We start from the raw sequence: 19560 nt of genomic DNA, 5'->3' as shown, positions 1-19560 counted from the left end.
TAAGAAATAGTGTTTTACTAGTAAGTAGGGAAAAGAAGAGAGAGATAGAGAGAGAGAGAGAGAGAGAGAGAGAAATGAGAGAGATTGTGAGCAAATGTAGTCTCACTCACCGATGGTCACAAAGTTATAAGGCAAGGGTTTAAGTTGGAAATCCTTCCCACTCCGGATAGCCATACTAGCCTTATGGGAATATAGCATTGACTAGACTCATCTCGAGATTTTACTACTTTGACACTTTTATACCAAGGGGTTGGCTAAAAAGACACCCCAAATTGCAATATGGACACCCTAATTAATTTTTTTTAATATTTTTATTGGCTGAAATTGTATTGTTTTCCGGAAAAGCTGATTATAGGCAGTTAGGTTGTGTTTGGCGCGCCACAGCTAGCTTATTTTTCGAGCTTTTTTATGTTGTCGTGTTTGGTAAGCCAAAAGTAGTTGATAAGCTAGCTTTTTGAAAAACTACTTAGACTAGCTTTTTAGGAGCTTTTTTAAAATTTTCCAAATACACCCCTTAATTAATTATAGAAACATATATTCTTACATGTCATTTTATGTAATTTTATATATTTCATTTTGTTTTTCAGCTAGTTTTATCAAACGTTATTTTTTATCAACTAGCTTTTCAGTTATCAGCTAGCTTTTTTATTTAACAGCTAGCTTTTCAGCCATAAGCTAGTTTTTCAGCTAACGGCTAGCTTTTCAGCTAGTCCGCCAAACATAGCCTTAATTATTGGTTGACTTTTTAAAAAGTTGTCAATAGGGTCCAAGGGATGTGTTATTAGCAACACCTTATACCAAATCTTGGTGTTTGGCAATTAGTGTCACTTCAATAACATTGAGGGTCTATGGGAGAGCCTTCATAAGATTAAGGGCGAATTGACAGCTATCTATAAGTCCAAAAGTTTGCAAATACTTAAAAAAAAAAAAAGAAGTGTGGGCAGAGAAAGACCACAAGCAAAACCGAAGAAGGAAGATATGGCATTCGCCGTGAATTTGGCCCCGTTGCCCCTCCGATCACCGGAGATCACCATTGGTAGCAGTGGCTTCTCAAATTCCCTCATATCTTTCAACAGAAAGAGACCAACGTTGTCCTTTGCCGTCAGCAATTCTACCGAAGAACCACCAACAACCACGCCTGAAATCGAGCTCGAGTTCTTGGGGGTAACTCAAATTCATTGGCATTTATTTTACTTTTTAATTCATCAATCATATTTTTGTGCTGCAATTTATGAATAAATTAGTTTTTATGATGTCGTTGGTGATGAAATGAAGCCAAAGCCTGGTGACGATGGGAAGTATCCGGTGGACAGAGCGGCGGCAGCGAGCGGAGAGAAGCTCCTAAGAACAATAATGGCGGATAACAAAATCGAACTCTACGGCACGTATGTATGTTACTTTACACCATACCAATTCGCATCCTCACACACAAAACACACAGAGAAACTTGCATTTATGACTTGTGCCATGATAATCGAGCATTCGAGTTTGAATTTGTTTTTGGAAAGGGAAAGGTAATGAACTGCGGTGGTGGCGGAAGCTGTGGCACTTGCATCGTGGAGGTAAATCTTGTACCAAATTTCAATAATCGGTTTTCCTTTGTTTCTTCTTATAATAATACATTTACAGGTTGTAGAAGGAAAGGAGCTTTTAAATGAGAGAACAAATACAGAACTCAAATACTTGAAAAAGGTTTCGTTTCTCAATTCTCCATGTTTATTAGCATCGATGACGAACCTGCTGCATACCTGAATAAATGTGTTGGTAATTTATTTATGCAGAAACCGGAATCATGGAGGTTAGCTTGCCAGACCATAGTCGGAAACAAAGAAAACTCCGGCAAGGTATGCATTGAGAAATTATTTTCATCTTATTGGACATGGAAGCTGGAGATCTTGTAACTAGGGTTTCTGTAACATTTGCAGGTGCGGATCCAGAGGTTGCCTCAATGGAAGAAATAATATCAACAAGAATCCTTAGACTTGATCGTTTTACAAGTCTCATAAACTTGGTGTTGCGTTTGCAATATATTCTCCATAAACAACATTTACATAAATACTTATGTGGTGCGATATTGTTGTAGACATTTCTTGAGCAAATCATTTTGTTTTGGAGGATTTATTGTGTCGAGATTTTAATTGACACTTCCCCCACGAATGCACTTAGAGTTTGCATTGTGCTTTCTAATACAACTCATTTTAACCAAGTTGAAATATCTCGGGATACAAAAGCGGAAAGCGTCATATGAAGGTTCGGCGATATTGAAGAATCGTTTTCTGCTATGGTATCATGAGAAACAAACACTCATATCGGATGAATTTGTTTTAAAAACACCATGTTAAACACAAGCCTAAACAACAATTTTCTATTTCGTTCTTTCGTGCAATTTTCGTGTTATATTTTCATTACAATCTTAAAACAAAATTCGTTTGTACGACGCCAACAATTGAAAGAAAAAAAATCTTTATGTTTTGTCTTACGGTTCTTACAAACAGGACATTTTTTTTCCTTTACAATTTAAGATCTGTTTTCAAAAATCATTTTCTAAAATAGTTTCTGATTTTTTGTTTGGTATCAATAAAAAATAAAACGTTTATTGTTTCTACTTCTGTATTCAAAAACAATTTTCTAAAATAGATTTATGAATAATTTTTTTGGAAAAGACATTCCTCAACAATTTGGTTCTCAATAATCTTGTTTGGTTTTTACTAAACCGTTTAATATTTGGATTCTACAAAACTGTTGGTTTCTCTTTGTAGTATGATTATTGAAAGTTCTCAAGTCTCAACCAAAGCCTACTGGTACTCTTAGTTCCCAAGGAGTTCCAATCATGACCATGTCGGTCAATCATCCAAAGAAGCCGAAAAAGTTTTTCGGGCTGCACTTTAAAAAGTGGCAGTAGAAGATGTTTTTCTACCTAACTACCTTAAATATCTCCAAGGATACCCGAACTAGAAGTGGATGTTTAGGCTTTGAGTGTTATTGAGGCGTGTATAAGAACATAATCCATTCTCCTTCGGGCATCCTTGGAACCTCTCCAATCAAGAATCTTGCAAGATTCAAGGTAGTTAGGTAGAAGAACATCTTCTGTTGCCACCTTTTAAAGTGCAGCCTGAGAAAATTTTATGACTTCTCCGCATGATTGAATGACATGGTTATCGTTGGAGTACCTTGGGAATTAGGAGTACCAGTAGGTTTTGGTTGAGTGCTTTCAACAGTCATGCTATAAAGAGAAACCTACAATTTAGTAGAACCCAAATATTAAACAGTTTACTAAAAACCAAACAAGATTATTGAGAACTAAACTGTTGAGGGCTGTCTTTTCTAAAAAATGATTCTAAAATCTGTTTTAGAAAATGATTTTTAAAAACAAAAGCAAAAAACAATAAACGTTTTGTTAATTGATACCAAACAGAAAATCAGAAATCATCTTAGTAAACAATTTCTAAAACAAAATCTAAAACCGTGAAGGGAAACAAATTGTATTCATTTTAGTAAGAACCATAATCATAAAACAGAAAGGAATTTCTTTTCTTTTTCAATTGTCTATTTCATACAAACAAATATTTAAGATTGTTAGGAAAATATAACACGAAAATTACACGAAAGAACAAAATAGAAAATTGTTGTTGAGGCCTTCAACACAATGTCTCAAAATTTTGATTTACACCTAATTATATCATTATTTTTGATTTTTCACAAGAACATGGTAAACACAATTTAATTTCAAGCTTTATGTATTGCAAATATCATTTAAGCAATGTTCTGATACAGTGTTGTAAAACTCGCCGAGTTGGCCGATTACTCCTCCGAGTACTCGCTACTCCCCCCTTGCCGATGCGAGTTACATAATCCTGAATACTCCCTGATCGGCCCCTTACGAGCTGAGTAGTGTTGTGAAATTCGGTTAACTCGGTGATTAATATGTATAATATACTTAATGATTTATTATTTAACACACACACATGTGATTATTACTACATATATATCTTAAATTTTCAGTAATTATTCACGAAGTGAGACCATTATGTGTTTTTCATTTTTTGTGTATTCACATGTATCCAATTTTGTTATATATTTCAATCAACTTATGATTTTATCTTATGATTTTGACATATATAATTTCCCTAAAAATATTTCTACACAAATTTCCAAATCCGAGTACTCCTCGAGTACTCGCTACTCGGTAGTCGGCCGAACGGGTACCGAGTAACGAGTTCTACAACCTTGCTCTGATACCACTCATAAGTTTTCTATATACTTCATAGATTATGGCATGGCATCATAAACAAATAACTTTAATTGAAGGCAAACAATCACCTAAAAGAGTAAATTGCATGAATGGTCCCTATGGTTTGGGGTAATTTACGCGCTTGGTCCTTAACTTATTTTTTAACTTGGAAGGTCCATAATGTTTGTTTTTGTTACATACTTGGTCCTACTGTTTGTTTTTGTTACAGGCTTGGTCTCTGTCTTACCTAAAAAGATTATTATTTAAGTAGGGAAAATACTGGGGTATGTAACGTAAGATGATGAGGGTAGGGTTGGGATGTATTTATTTAAATAAATTAAAAAATCAAGGGTAAAATAGTCTTTTTAGGTAATACATGGACCAAGCGCGTAACAAAAACAAACAGTAATGGCCTTCCGAGTTAAAAAAATAAGTTAGGGACCAAATATGTAAATTATCCTAAACCATAGGGACCATTCGTGTAATTTACTCCAACTAAAACCTACAAGGATCTTAACCTAAATAATATGAACAACTAAAAGAGGGATACAAATTTCTAACCTTTAGCAAAACCAATTTGCTTGAAGAAGCTTTGATATTGATCGAATTCCAACAAGCCAAGGAAGATAGCAACCAAAGTAGATTGCATTTATTGGTTCATACCCAACAATACCAAATTATTGAATGTAACAAATTAACCCTTAGAACAACATATATTGACTAAGTATTAATCGAGAGATAAGAGAAACTCTAAAATAGTAGAGTCGGACAAATTCTAGGAGTGCAGATGGGGTATTTATAGTTTTTTGTTGCTTGAAAGGAAAGCAGATTAGAATAATTAAATAATCCAATATAATCCAAAATTCAATTCCTTTCCATATCCATAGCATTGGAAGAAAATTCAAGGGCTTATCCCTTAGGAATTTCGTCCGCCTCCATTTGGATTGTTGAGGGCACCCCCAAAAGGACCCTACTATTAATGGATAATCTTACCAGTTAGTTATAACATTAGACACTATTCCAACACCAATCTAGTTGTATTAACTTGAATTTTAATTCGTTTATGAACAACAAACTGTTAGGATTAGTGTTTGACAAAAACTAGGGTTATGTGATAGAATCGTAAACTTAAATGTGTAATAAAACATTTGTGAACAATTTATGCTAATAATTGACTTTCATGACCATTGAAGTTAATTCCTATATCAAATCTCTCATAATACGAACGTAATTATAATTGTTTAGATAGTTAATTGCATGACCATTGTATTAATTGACTTTATAATTATATAATTTAGTTAATCAGATCAAGATAACAAATGTTAATTAATATTCATTGCACTCAATTGGAATCCACCATATCTGAAGGCGAAATCAAAATCTATGTGAAAACATCTTTATCTTTTATGTCTCCAAATCTATTCTCTAGCTTTGTTAGTTTAGTTGAATTGAATAAAAAATCCTCATTTATATTCTTGTTTATAATTTAATTAGCATTTGAATTTATCTGGATTTTATTTCCATTCTCCATGTGATCGACACTTGGTCTTACCAAAACTGTATTCCTACATGGTCAGGTTCACTTCCTGTAATGTGTATTAGTTTAGTTGCGATAGATTAGAATTTTATTAATTTTAAAACCTTATATATATATATATATATATATATATATATATATATATATATATATATACACACACACACACACATACATACACAAACACACTCATTGACAACAAATGTGTCAACTCATTAGGTCGATGGGAATATCCAAAACACAATATGTGTGTTATCAACTTAAAAAAAGAGGAATGAAAACAAAGACCCGAGCATGCCAAAAGAAGAGTAATATTAGGTCGTGGTGGGAAAAAAAGACGGTGTAATGAAAGAAACTCTAAAGCAAATGAAGTCGTTTGAAAATGAGGTAAATATCACTCATCTCCTTTGCACTTCTAGATTAATAATCAGAGAGAGAGACAGAGAGAGACAGAGAGAGACAGAGAGGTCGTGGTCACCTTTTATAAGGTTGAGGTAAACATCAATTCACTTGATGATAATAAACAAGTTTACTTTGTATGAAAATTTCCTTAAGGAACTTTTCATATTGAAGAAGTTAAAATATAATGAGACCTTAAATGTGGGCGGAAATACTTCGACAGTTTTACAAAAAGATTTCCCCAAAGTTCAAGGATCTAGGTGTTTTTACAGTCAGGGTCGGCCCAAAGGCCGGGCGAGATGGGCCACTGCCCAGGGCATCAACATGGAGCGGACATAATATTTAGTCCACCTGTTATAGGTATAGCATTAACAAGTATAGAATAGTTTGAGCCCAAATATTAATACATATCATGTGGGATTGGACATTGGCGCACAAAAAATGTTCGTGAGAAGTGGTAAAGGCGGCCAAATCAAATCTCAGCGTCCAAGAGCAGAAGACGAGGATACGATAGTGTTCAGATTTCACGCAATCTGATTTCTTGAATATCTCAATTTCATTACAACGATTATTAAAATCCATTTATTCTTCATTGATTTCAATAGTAAATCAAAATCCTTAAAAAGTTCAAGATAATATCAATATACCAAGAGCCGAGGTAATCTATTGGTATTGTTGAATTTTGACCTAATATTTATATTTATGGGGTGTTTGGCTTAGCTTTTCATAGCCAAAAGTCCTTTTTGAAAAGAAAAAAAAGCAAAAGATGTTTGGTAAACTAGTTTTAAAAAGCTATTTTTTGAGTTTTTATACAAGGAAAATCAATTTTTTGGAGATGTTAGGAAATCCTGACTTTTTGTAACTTTTCCAAAAATGACTTTTGGGCTTTAAGAAGCTAAGCCAAACACCCCCTTAGGATTGATTAATTTATTGATAATTATGGTTTCTGGGAGTACATGTTTGATATGACTCAGTTGTTGCAAAAAATACTAACGGGGGTGTTATATGGCACCTACAAGAAAGATGGATGCTCGTTTTTGAGGCATGGCTCGTGTTTCTATTTTATTCTTTTCCCTTTACTTCTTCTATTTCTATATTGATCTATAAGTTTTGTTTTGCTTTTACATCTCCTATTCTGTTTTATAGAGGCGCAAACAATTTTGGGCTGAAATTGATATTAAATTTAGGTGTTTGTCTTTGTATCATCTTACATTCATACTTTTTGGTAAAAACGGCTAGACCTGTGTGGTTTTTATTGTATGATTTAAGCACCAAATGATGCATTCCAAGTGTTTGATATAATTACTAAGAAGGATCGTGTGGTGAGAGTTGATGATTCTTATATGATTTCTAATGGATGATTTTGTGGTGACATTAGGATAATCTTTATTTACTCTAAGGGTCTGCTAGATCTAGAACTTTCAGCTGGGTAAACTATCAATGTTGCACAAGAATTTACAAGTTCAAGATTATCTGTCTGACTTTCATTGCCATTCCATGGCACAATTTGATAGGTTAGCCAATTCAAAATATTATTAGTGGTTTATATTGCATGGTATGGGTTCTTTAAAACAATGTTTCTTATCAACCTATGTTCTTCTTTCCAGGTTAAAATTTAATGTCGGAAACCAAGAACAAAACTTAGTTGCTCATTTGTGATATTTTCATGTTTTATTTAACATTGGGAGTTTTCAATACATATAAAAGAGTTGAAGGACAAAAAGCATAAGCCTGGGATGAAAGTTATGATGATGCATTACGTGGATCAAATGGGTCAGCTGCCTTGTGCTAAAATCAGCAAGTGAATATATCCAATGAATATTCATTGGTCTTTTGATACACTAGGAAGAAAATAATTGAATTCTCTCACTTGTCCCCGGAAATGTTGAAATTTATAAAACGTTGAATTCGAATTAATTGAATTCCATCCCTTTGACATCTAAATACACCATAGCATGGAATCTCATATTTCAATCCCAATAGATTCTATCGGAATCAGGGATTACCTATTGTCTTAGGAGATTTTTGTTTGTATTATATATATATATATATATATATATATATATATATATATATGTATGTATATCTGTGTGTGTGGGGGGGGGGGGGGTTGGTCTATGGTATGATAAAAGCATAGGGGCATTATTTTCCTATCTCGCCTTAGGTATCGAAAACCTATGGACCGGCCCTGTTTACAGCTCCTTAAAAATTAGGGAATCTTAATGTCCATAGATCCATTATAGACCTCAATTCCTATATCAATGTCCCACCATATTTCATTTTTAAAACACCCAATATCGGACCATTGAAGAGAACTTGTGTAATCATCTAGTTGGATGATTGTTGCATAGTACACCCAATATCCCAATATATGTACTAGACGACGTGTTGGTTCAAGTGAATGGATAAGTATTTCCAACCGATTTCTATGTGTTAGTTATTGGAAATGATGATGCCCCGAATTCAAGTTTGAATCGTTTAGGGAGATTTTTCTTGAAAACTAGAAAAACAAAAATTGATGTCTATAATTTACACTCTCTATGGATTTTATGAAGAATTAATTAATTTTGACATGTATGATGTTATAAGTTACCTGAGCGATGTTTCCTCTTAAAATTTTTTTCTATATGGTTAGCCTCTAACCAATAATGTTTTGAACTATCTAACCCCATTTGCTAGCCTTAGGGTTAAACAAGAATCTTGATAATGATGCAACAAGAAAATTTACTAAAAAGTTCAAGTTGGAAGAAGAGTTGGCCTCCCTATACATTTTTATGTGATCCAACATCCGGAATAACATGATCATTTAAATTAAAAAAAAATAATAATAAATAAATAAAATAAAAAATAACATTAGGCGATGTCTTTATAAAGGGCATCATCATCGAAGCTTGAATGGGCATTTGCCAAGACTTCAATTGTCATGGCTCCTGTTTATGCTTTCAATCTTAACTTTATAATCTAATTTTACAAATTAAAAAAGAAATTTACATTACATTGAAAAAATTGAACGACATGCATGTCGTACAAAATAATTACCATATAACCCAAAATATCACAAACATATATCCAATATTAGATATCTCAAAAAACAAGAACAAAGTGATGTGCTGATACAGTGAAATACACGTCACTTATTATGATCATTTTAGAAAATAAATCTTATAAAACTCTATTTTATTTCTTCGTAGACAAGTAAACACGTGATTTCAATTTATATCTATATTTATATGGGTGAGAAAAGTTTCATGGACCTCTAGAAGATAGCCTAGCTGTTAGATATTTAAAGTGGAATGTCCATATATACCTCTTTTAATAAATCCGTTATTTGTTAGGAATTTATCCACCATACTGAGTCAATTATACCAGTCGATTATCATAAGAATATTATTTTTAAAAGATGTTAGTTTAATCATCACGAATAACAAGTGTAGGCTACAAGTTTATAACGAGGTTCTTTAATATGAAACTAATAACAATTACATGGGAAAACGGTGATATTAATTCCTCACGAATATGTTGTTTTTTTGGTGATACGCAAAGTTTCGTATACACAACCAGAGTTAGGTTCAAATATTTTCACTATCTATTGAGTGCATGTATGACTGATTCTGGACCAATCATTTTAGTTATTTTAAGAAAGTAATTAATGTAGATTAAATGTTGAAGATGTAATTAATATTCATTATATCTTCAACATGTAATATACATTAATTACTTTCTTAAAATAACTAAAATGATTGGTACAGAACAAGTCAAACATGCACACAATAGATAGTGAAAACAAAATAACCTAACCCTACACAACCATTCGAAAATTTGAAAAATCAAAGGAAGAATTTTAGACATCTAAAAATCATCCATGCTAGCCACTTGTCGACAACTTCAAGTAGCCATGATTTGAGTTTTGTGAATCAGACTACATTCACCATTTTTCGGTCACTTGGTTATCAGTACTTGAAGTGACGGTTTTTACCGAAATAGATACTTGAAGTAACGCCCAAATAGCTATTCTTTTAATGGATTTTGTTTACGTACAAAAATTTAGTCATGTTAGGGCTTGTTTTATTCGCTTCTTCTCTCTAGCTATTTCTTTGAAGACAAATGACTTTGTTTTTTCATTTTGGTCATTTGTAAGTAATTTGTAACCTCTATTTGATTGTTGATTAATAATACAACTTGTATGTGTCTTGAAAGTTTATTTATTAATTTAAATATGATGTTAGATCCAAAACCTAGATTAAAATGTCTAATAAACTTTCAAAAAAAGTTCAAATATTACTTTTAAAATAGTTAAAAAGGTTTAATGTTTAAAATATAAAATCTTAATAAAAAAAAATTCTTTTCAGAAATAATTGAAAATTATAATATAAGTGGGTTTAAAATTAATTAATTAATTAATTAATTAATAATAATAGTTAAAAATAATATATATATATATATATATATATATATATATATATATATATATGTTTAGGTTCTATAGAAAATAAAAAACCCTACAAAAAACACTAAAAATCATAAAAATTCATAAAAAAAATACTTAGAGATTACAAAACTTTTTTTTGAAATTTTTTACAAAAAAATCGCATGTTTTAAATAAATTCGATGATTTTTTTTTTTTGATTTTTTCAGCGAATTTATTAAAAAACCTGCGATTTTTTTATAAAAAAATTCAATTTTTTTTTTGTAATCTCTAAGTATTTTTTTTTTATGTATTTTTATGATTTTTAGGGTTTTTTTGTTTTACAAATAACCCTATATATATATATATATATATATATATATATATATATATATATATATATATATATATATATATATAGAGAGAGAGAGAGAGAGAGAGAAAAAATTAAATAGCATCCTACTTTTTGTTGCTACTATCCTCCTATTTATTTTAGATGGCGACAAGTGTTATTAAATTTAATTTAAACTTGATTTAGAATTTAAATTTATATATTTGTCATCATCTTAAATAGGTGAGAATAAAAGTAGGAACAAAATATAGAAGGATATATTTAATTTCTCATATATATATATATATATATATATATATATATATATATATATATATATATACTAGTTTATAACCCGTGGGAACCACGGTTACTAAACTAATTAAACTTTTATAGTAAAATTCAAAGTTATTAATAAATTATTTTAAATAAATTATTAATTAAGAGATTTTTTTAGTTATATAAAATTATAATAATTGATTTAAATAAATATGTGAAATTATATCACTTTATAATTTGTATTGATTGTATTCTAATTTTTATTTTTAATGCTATTAATTTAATGTAGATAGAGTGAGAAATTTAAAATTTAAAATAAATAATCAATAGTTTGACAATTGACAAATATTAATTAGGAGGCATAATAGGTAACACATGACAAAAGAAAATATATGCATTAATTAAGAGGTTTAATAACATGACACATGTCAAAAGGAGAATAAAAAACTATTCTTTTATTAGAATAACGATATATATATATATATATATATATATATATATATATATATATATATATATATATATATATATATATATATATAGGTTCAGGTTCATTTGAGACCATTCTAATTTTGTGAGACCGTGAGACCAAATCTAAAAATAATTTTAAAATCCAAAATAAATGGAAAAATCCAAAAATTCTTTTTTTAAATGTTATTTTCGGAACTTGAATTAACTAAAAAAAATATAAAAAAATATAAAAAAATAAAATAAAATATAAAAAAATAAAATAAAATAAAATAAAAATCCGTTTTTTTTTTGAAAAATACGTGAAATATTCTAAATAGAATATTTCACTGACATATTCTAAAAAATAATTTTAAAATGCAAAATAAATGGAAAAATCTAAAAATTATTTTTTTAAATATTATTTTCGGAACTTGAATTAACTAAAAAAAATAAAAAAAAAATTAAAAAAAATAAAAAAAAAATTCTATTTTTTTTGAAAAATACGTGAAATATTCTAAATAGAATATTACACTGTACATATTCTAAAAATAATTTTAAAATGCAAAATAAATGGAAAAATCAAAAAATTCTTTTTTTAAATATTATTTTCGGAACATGAATTAACTAAAAAAAAATAAAAATAAAATAAAAATAAATAAATAAATGCGTCTCACGGTCTCACAAAATATAAGTGGTCTCAAATGAACCTAACCCTATATATATATATATATATATATATATATATATATATATATATATATATATATATATATATATATATATATATATATATTACGAAACGATGGTTGATATTTTAATTAATGACCTAACTAAGTAATTATAAACTAAATAATAGTAATAACTTTAAAAATCATATAACAATATATAATTTATTTCTTCCATCAATTCTAACCATATATAATTTACTTCTTCCCTCTTGGGCACCAAAAGTGAACACGAATACTGTGTTTGTGATTTTTTCTTTGTTCTTGGCTAGACAATTAGAGAGAGAAGTAATCCGTAGAGGCTTTAGCCCTTTTCGTTGATATATAATAATTTAATATTGATTAACTTTTAAATAACTATCCTCCTTAATAAATAAAGGGTTTTTTTTGCCACATGTTATTTTTTCATGAGTTTTTGACACTTATCATTTTGTGATATTTTGAAATAAATATTATTCATCTGTCAATTTTTGGTTTGTTTCAATTTTTAAAATTAAAATCATATATTTATATATGTAAAGTATTAAATAATATATATATATATATATATATATATATATATATATATATATTAAATTGTAATAATACATATTTTCTTTTTTTGATTTAAAATTGTACATTAAAAAATAATTTATTTTTACATTTTAATGTTTAATCTTTTTTTAAATCAACTTGTGTATTACACGGGTCTCACACCTAGTTAGCTAATATACGGTAAGTACACGAAATATCATTGTGGAATTTCATTAGACACTTTGTTGGGTGTTTGGGATTGCTTTTAAAACAACTTTTATTATTTAACTTTTTTAAAAAGTTAAAAAATAGCTAAAAAGATGTTTGGATAATAAAAAAGATCTTTTAAAATAACTTTTTGTGTAGGAGAAAAAATTAGTGTTTTAAAAGTCACAAAATTCTATCTTTTTGTGACTTTTGTGACTTTTGTGACTTTTTAACATGAAAATATGACTTTTACCCTTAAAGCAAATACAAACATATTTTAAAGACTATCTTTTGGAAAAAGTCACTAGTCAAAAAGTCTTTTTACAAAAATGACTTTTAACATCAAAAAGTAATCTCCGACACCCCCTTAGTTGATGGTTCCGTAAGGTTGCACTTGAAAATAAAAAACCAAATATGTGTAATTTAAGTTGTATAGTTGTAAAAGCTCTTAGCAACGAATCACGACTTTATCGAACAATTGCTCAATGTTAATCTACTTTTTTTTTATAGTTAACAAATAGTCCACTTGGGCGTCGCTTGTTAGTTTCAACATCGGGAGTCAAGAAGGAAAGGAAGGGAGATGGTTTTGAAGAAACTTTGATGCTCCCAGCTTCACTGACTACCCAAACCTCAACTCTATGAACTTTTGAAGAAACTTGATCAAGTTTAATGGCAGTTTGAAACCATCTGGCTTTCTATTCAGGTCATTGAGCTGTCTCACAATCAGATTTCATAAGGGAAACCACATGTTTTACAGTAGATAATAGTAATTGTGGTTGGAAACCTCACTCGGAACTAAATGTGTTTAATAGCTGTTTGAAACCTCACTCGGCGTAAGGTGGTCGATGAGATACCATCCTTTTCTATTCATTTGATGCTTGCTTGTTAGAAGCTCCAATAGAAGTACATCGAAGTTGTAGTCTTGTAGATTTTCTAAGGAGATAAATAGGGATGAGAGCATCCACAATGTATTGAACTCTATAGAATTTAATGGATTACCACATCATTTTTCTACATTCCATACAACTCCATTAATTTATTCCTATAATGCATTAAACTCTAAAGAATTCAATAGAAAGTTCCAAAAGCTAATTTATAGTATGTATTTAAGATTAAATTTCTTTTCCCATTGAAGAGTCAATGGTCATTGAACTCTAAATCCATTGAATGTCAATATGACATCTTAGTATCTTACTATGGTAGAGTTTCATTAATTGAATGACAACTATACTTGTTACATCATTCAACAATCCAATTGAACTCAGCATTGTGGATGCTCTGAAGATGACAAATGAAGGTTATGGGCGGTTTAAAGAGGGGAAAGGTTTAATTGGGGGTGGGGGTCGATTTTATGTTTTAATCAAAATTAAAATTAGTTAAAAGTATAGTATATAAAATAAAATCTAAAATTAATTAAAAGGGTAAAAATCCATCTCCAATGGCTTAAACTCACGAAGAATTGTATGGATTGCCATGTAGGAAAGAGAATATACATATTCAATTTAATTCTTAAAAAATTTATAAATTTGCATTATAATTCTATTGCACGGCTCAATGGCCATTTAACTCCACACACTTTCTTCACTATATTATGTTCACATTTAATCTATCAAACCATCATACAACTCTTACTGTGGATGACCTAACCATGCAATAAACTGAAACCACGACATTGTTCAAGTTAAAGACTGATCTTTTGAATTTTTATAAAGTACAAGTACTATTTATGTATTTTTTTCATATATAAATATGTAAGTAAATGGCAATTATATGCATGTAATTCTTTCTCGTACTCCTACCTTGTTTCTTTCACGTTCAACGTCGAGACGTCCACAGAGTAAATCATGAAAGAACTCCTTGGCATACTTCGTGTTTTCGAAGACGGCCGATACGAGAGAATTGAAGTTCACACTATTGTTCCCGCCGGCATCGATCCTTCCACCGGCGTGAATTCTAAAGACGCCGTGTATTCACGGGAAACCAACAAATCCGCTAGACTTTACCTTCCAAAAACCGCAACCCCAAACCATAAACTCCCGCTTTTAATCTTCTATCACGGCGGAGGATTCGTTGATGAATCTCCTTTCGACACGACTTACAATGACTTCCTGAACCTCGTCGTCGCAGATTCCAACGTCATCGCGGTCTCCGTCGACTACAGACTCGCGCCAGAGTTTCCTGTCCCGATCGCCCACGAAGACTCCTGGGAAGCGATCAAGTGGGTGGCGCAGCATGCTAATGGGAAGGGCCCGGAGCCATGGTTGAACGAATACGCAGATCTTCAAAACATCTTCCTCGCCGGCGACAGTGCTGGAGGTAACCTAACCCACAACATGGCGGTTCGTGTCGGGTTGGATACCCCTGCCGGTTTACGGTTCCGGGGTGCTATCTTGCTCCACCCGTATTTCTGGGGCACAGAACGGGTAGGTACCGAAGCCGACTGGATGTCACCCGGATTAATTGACAGTGTGAATGAATTATTGGCTCTGGCTTACCCAGGAAGATCCGGGATGGATGACCCGCTGATCAACCCAGCTATGGATCCAAGAATAGCGGGTATTCTTTGCTCCAAGATACTGCTTTGTGTCAGTGGAAATGATTTTATGAGGGATAGAACTAGAAACTATAAAACGCTGATTGAAAATTGTGGGTGGAAAGGAAATGTAGAAGTGGTGGAGGACAACGAGGAGAGCCATGTTTTTTTCTTGAAGAAGCCTACCTCTAAAAATGCTGTTACTTTGCGCAATAGAATCTCTGCATTTATCAACAGCGCTTGAAGAAGTATATATGTCAGGGTGATCTTAAAAATAAAATAAAATAAAATAAAGAAACTGATCACACATGCAAATACACACGTATGTATGATTGTATGCTGTATGATGCAGTTCTTAGCAATACCCTCTCTTTAACTATAAACAGTACACGTTCCTTAATTTATTAAATAAACTAGTATTTTCTTATTCATATCTATCAAATAAAAAAATTGTGTTTTATTACTTTTGTTATTTTTAATTTAATGTATTGTTGTTGTTGTTATATTATTTTTGACATTATTTTGCTATTATTATTACTTAACTTATTATTATCAATGTCAATTATTATTAACTATATTATTATATTTTTTTTGAACGGCGAACAACCCCTCTAATCTACTTCTAATTCTATAGTTTTATCTTGTTGACACTCACTAAATCCTATTTGAGAAGAGACACCTTTCATATAACTTTTTGTCCTCTTGATTGTTGAACATTCACTCAATCCTATTTGAGAAGAGCCACATTTCATATAACTCTTGATACTGTTAAACTAACGGTAACCAGGGGCGGACGCAAGATTTCACAGTAGGGTTTGTATGAGAAAGTCAGAGGTTGCACGGTAGTAGAAAAAATAAAAATTTCGAAAATTTTCCACTGCAGCCGGAAAAGTCAGCGGCTGCCGGTACCACCATGGACCCTCCTAGGTCCGCCCCTGCGGGTCATTTGGTTGTTAACTATATTATTATTATTATTATTATTATTATTATTATTATTTCCTTATAATCTTGTTTCAATTAATTGAAGTCTGGATTCCATTAATACTTTATTTCAAAATATAAATTATAGAAAGAGGAGTAACATTTATTAAGTTGTAAAGTCCAAAATTCTCATTTCATGTTTTCATTTTTGTAAGCATTTTCGTTTGTTTTAATCAATGTTAAGTAGAACTAGTTTTATTAATTAGGGTTATTAATTTGTCGGAGGTTTTCAACAAAAACAGTCTTCTTTGTCTTATGTTAGTGCTGTCGACCATTCTATATCCTCCTTATCTAATTCGCATGGGAATAGTAGTTTTATAGGGTGGTTGGTATGCATGAGCCATGAGGAATGGAGAGAACGAGGTTGACCAGTGATGGCTCGGGATGAGCTCGATGTGAAAGAAATATGGTCTCTAAGGACGTGATGGATTTATAAATGAGGGAGGGAGAGTACTCTCCACCCTAAAGAAACCAAATACACAAACTAACCAAAATTTCGTAATTTTATAAAGAAACCAAAATGAGAAATAGAAACTAACTGCACAAACAAAATAGTAGGAGGTAAAATATTTAATTTTATTTAAAGGGATATTCACAAAATATAATTTTTTCTAATTCCGATACACAATTTAGCTAAGAATTCATCAAATGATCTTCAACTTTGCATATGAAATTCGAGATGTATTCATAAACGCTTGGAATGAAATGACCTTAATTATCAAACATGCTTAATCCTTCTTGAAAAATGTAAAGGCGGTTAAAGAGGGAAAAAAGAAATGGACAAAGGAAAATAAAGAGATTGAGCTTGAAGAAGTCAATGAATTGAAGAAAAATGTGGAACACTTAGATCTTATGGTTGGATCACTTTCTTATCCACTCCCGAACATGAAAATTGCAAATCTTGGAAGAAATGGACAATAATGGAGCCTAACCAAAACTTAGACTCGAGGCAAAAAAGCCAAGCTAATGTGGGAGGTGGAAGACGAGAATGGGTAAAAAAATGATCCATTTTCCATGGCATTATAAATGGAAATGAAAAAATAATCAAATTAATGGGTTGTTTACAAATAGTGTGTGGAATACAGAGTTTCATCATTGATATTTTTGCTATGAATTTTAAAAACGATGTTTCATGCAGGCCAACATTAATCATCAACCACTTCAAAAAAATAATAATAAAAAAAACGGTGAAGTAGATTGTAATCTTTAAAAAAAAATGAAGTTTACTCATGTCGAAATAAAACAAGCAATTTGGAGTTGTATGAACAAAAAAGCACTATATTCTGATGGGTTTACTTCTAAGTTCATCAAAGAATTTTGAGACATTATTTTTACAATGACCATTAAAATTTCAATTCCACGAGTAGCATTTCGAGGGGATGCAACTTATCTTTTGTTTCACTTATACGTAAAATCCGTCTCCCCTTCTCATTTACGCATTTTAGACACATTAGTTTAATGAGGTACTTCACTAATGGTAAAAGTAATTTCTTTACATCCAACTAAAAAAAATATATTTTACGATGATATCATAATGATTATATGAGAAGACAAAAATATTAATATTTATTCGTGGTCTAGGTGGCAACGAACACCACAACCATAAACACCATCCCGGGTGTTTGTTGTGGCTCGTAGTGGTCATTGTCGATTGTAGTATACATAACGATTCACCATAGCCAATCACAATTGTTTTGATGTTTGACCAAACATTTAAGTAATTAACTGCTACTTTTTGTAATTTTGTTTTTAAATAATTTTTTACCTATATAAATACCATTACATAACACCATATTTTTTATACATATTTTCTTTTCTTTTATTCACATTCACATATTTGTATTGTTTTAAAATTTTAAAATCATAACTCCTAAACGGCTGAATTTGTTAGAATAGGAAGAAGAAAAGTTAACACAAATATGGATGTCGGTGTCAAAGAAGGAGATAGCCAAATCTCTATTTTTTTCCTGGAAAAGTTTGAAGTGTTTACTATGATTTAATGGATTGTGCAGGTCGAAATCCCGATGAAAATGTTTGAAATGGCGCGATTTGAAGGTAAATGTTGTGAATTCAATGGAATTTACAACATTGTAAACAATCTACACAAAACGATATTGATGTTGTTAACGTGGTCATGGATCAATATGAAAACACGACATACAAACTTTTTCCACATCTTAATATTTGGCTATAGTTGAAAGAATCCTCAAAATAGAAAGACTAGTCTAAAACATAAGCTAGGATTAGAAGTAGTTTATTATGTTTGATTTTTTTTTTTTTATGTTTTCTTGTATTTTATTTAAAATTGTGTGTTTTTTTAATTAATCTAATTTTTTTTGTTTTGTTAAATGAAAAATAGTTTAAAAAAGTTCTATGTTTTTATTGTATTTTTTGTTTATTTTTAATTAAAAAAATGATGTAGAATGATAATTTAGTGGTAGGTATCCAATGAGTTTAGTAGGTGGATGTGGTGAACAGGTGACTCTCATCATAATAATGGTTAGAGCATCCACAATGATAAGTTCAATGAGAGAGTTGAATGAAGTGATAAATCTATTTATTATTTAATGCATTAAACGTTACTATAATGAGATCTCACGTTGATATTCAATGAATTTTGAGTTCAATGATTATTGAACTCTTAAATGGAAAAAAAAAAGTTTTTAATTTTTAAATATACACAATAAAGTAGCCTTTGTAATTTTCTATTAAACTTTTTATAGTTTAATACATTATAAAAAAACTGAATAGTTGTATAAAATGTAAAAAAATGATGTGACAACTCATTAAACTCTATGAAGTTTAATATATTGTGAATGTCCTTTATTGTAGTATATCTGATGGCCTAACAAGTAATATAAATATTACACACAAAATTTTCAATATAAACTTTCCTTTTAAAATATACCATCAAATAAACGAGAATTCATTCATGATATTTTTGGTTATAACTTTTGGAAAAAATATAT

General features: G+C 30.5%; 1 protein-coding gene and 1 pseudogene across 1 annotated transcript; both read left to right on the top strand.

The window, feature by feature from the left end:
- Positions 1-917: 917 nt before the first annotated feature.
- Positions 918-2117, top strand: LOC145059040 (2Fe-2S ferredoxin-like superfamily protein). Its single transcript, XM_079006901.1, has 6 exons — positions 918-1164; positions 1276-1389; positions 1509-1562; positions 1630-1692; positions 1782-1844; positions 1926-2117. Exons 1-6 carry the CDS (start codon positions 979-981, stop codon positions 1959-1961), a joined length of 516 nt encoding a protein of 171 aa, XP_078863027.1. The 5' UTR covers positions 918-978; the 3' UTR covers positions 1962-2117.
- Positions 2118-14844: 12727 nt separating this feature from the next.
- LOC145058424 (putative carboxylesterase 5 pseudogene) lies at positions 14845-16073 on the top strand (annotated as a pseudogene).
- The last annotated feature ends 3487 nt before the right edge of the window (positions 16074-19560 follow it).

The sequence above is a fragment of the Lactuca serriola genome, chromosome 6, assembly GCF_051521515.1.
Source record: "Lactuca serriola cultivar US96UC23 chromosome 6, Lser_US96UC23_V15, whole genome shotgun sequence".
NCBI lineage: Eukaryota > Viridiplantae > Streptophyta > Magnoliopsida > Asterales > Asteraceae > Lactuca > Lactuca serriola.
The sequence above is the reverse complement of the archived record's forward strand: the minus strand, read 5'-3'. Positions and strand labels throughout refer to the sequence as shown.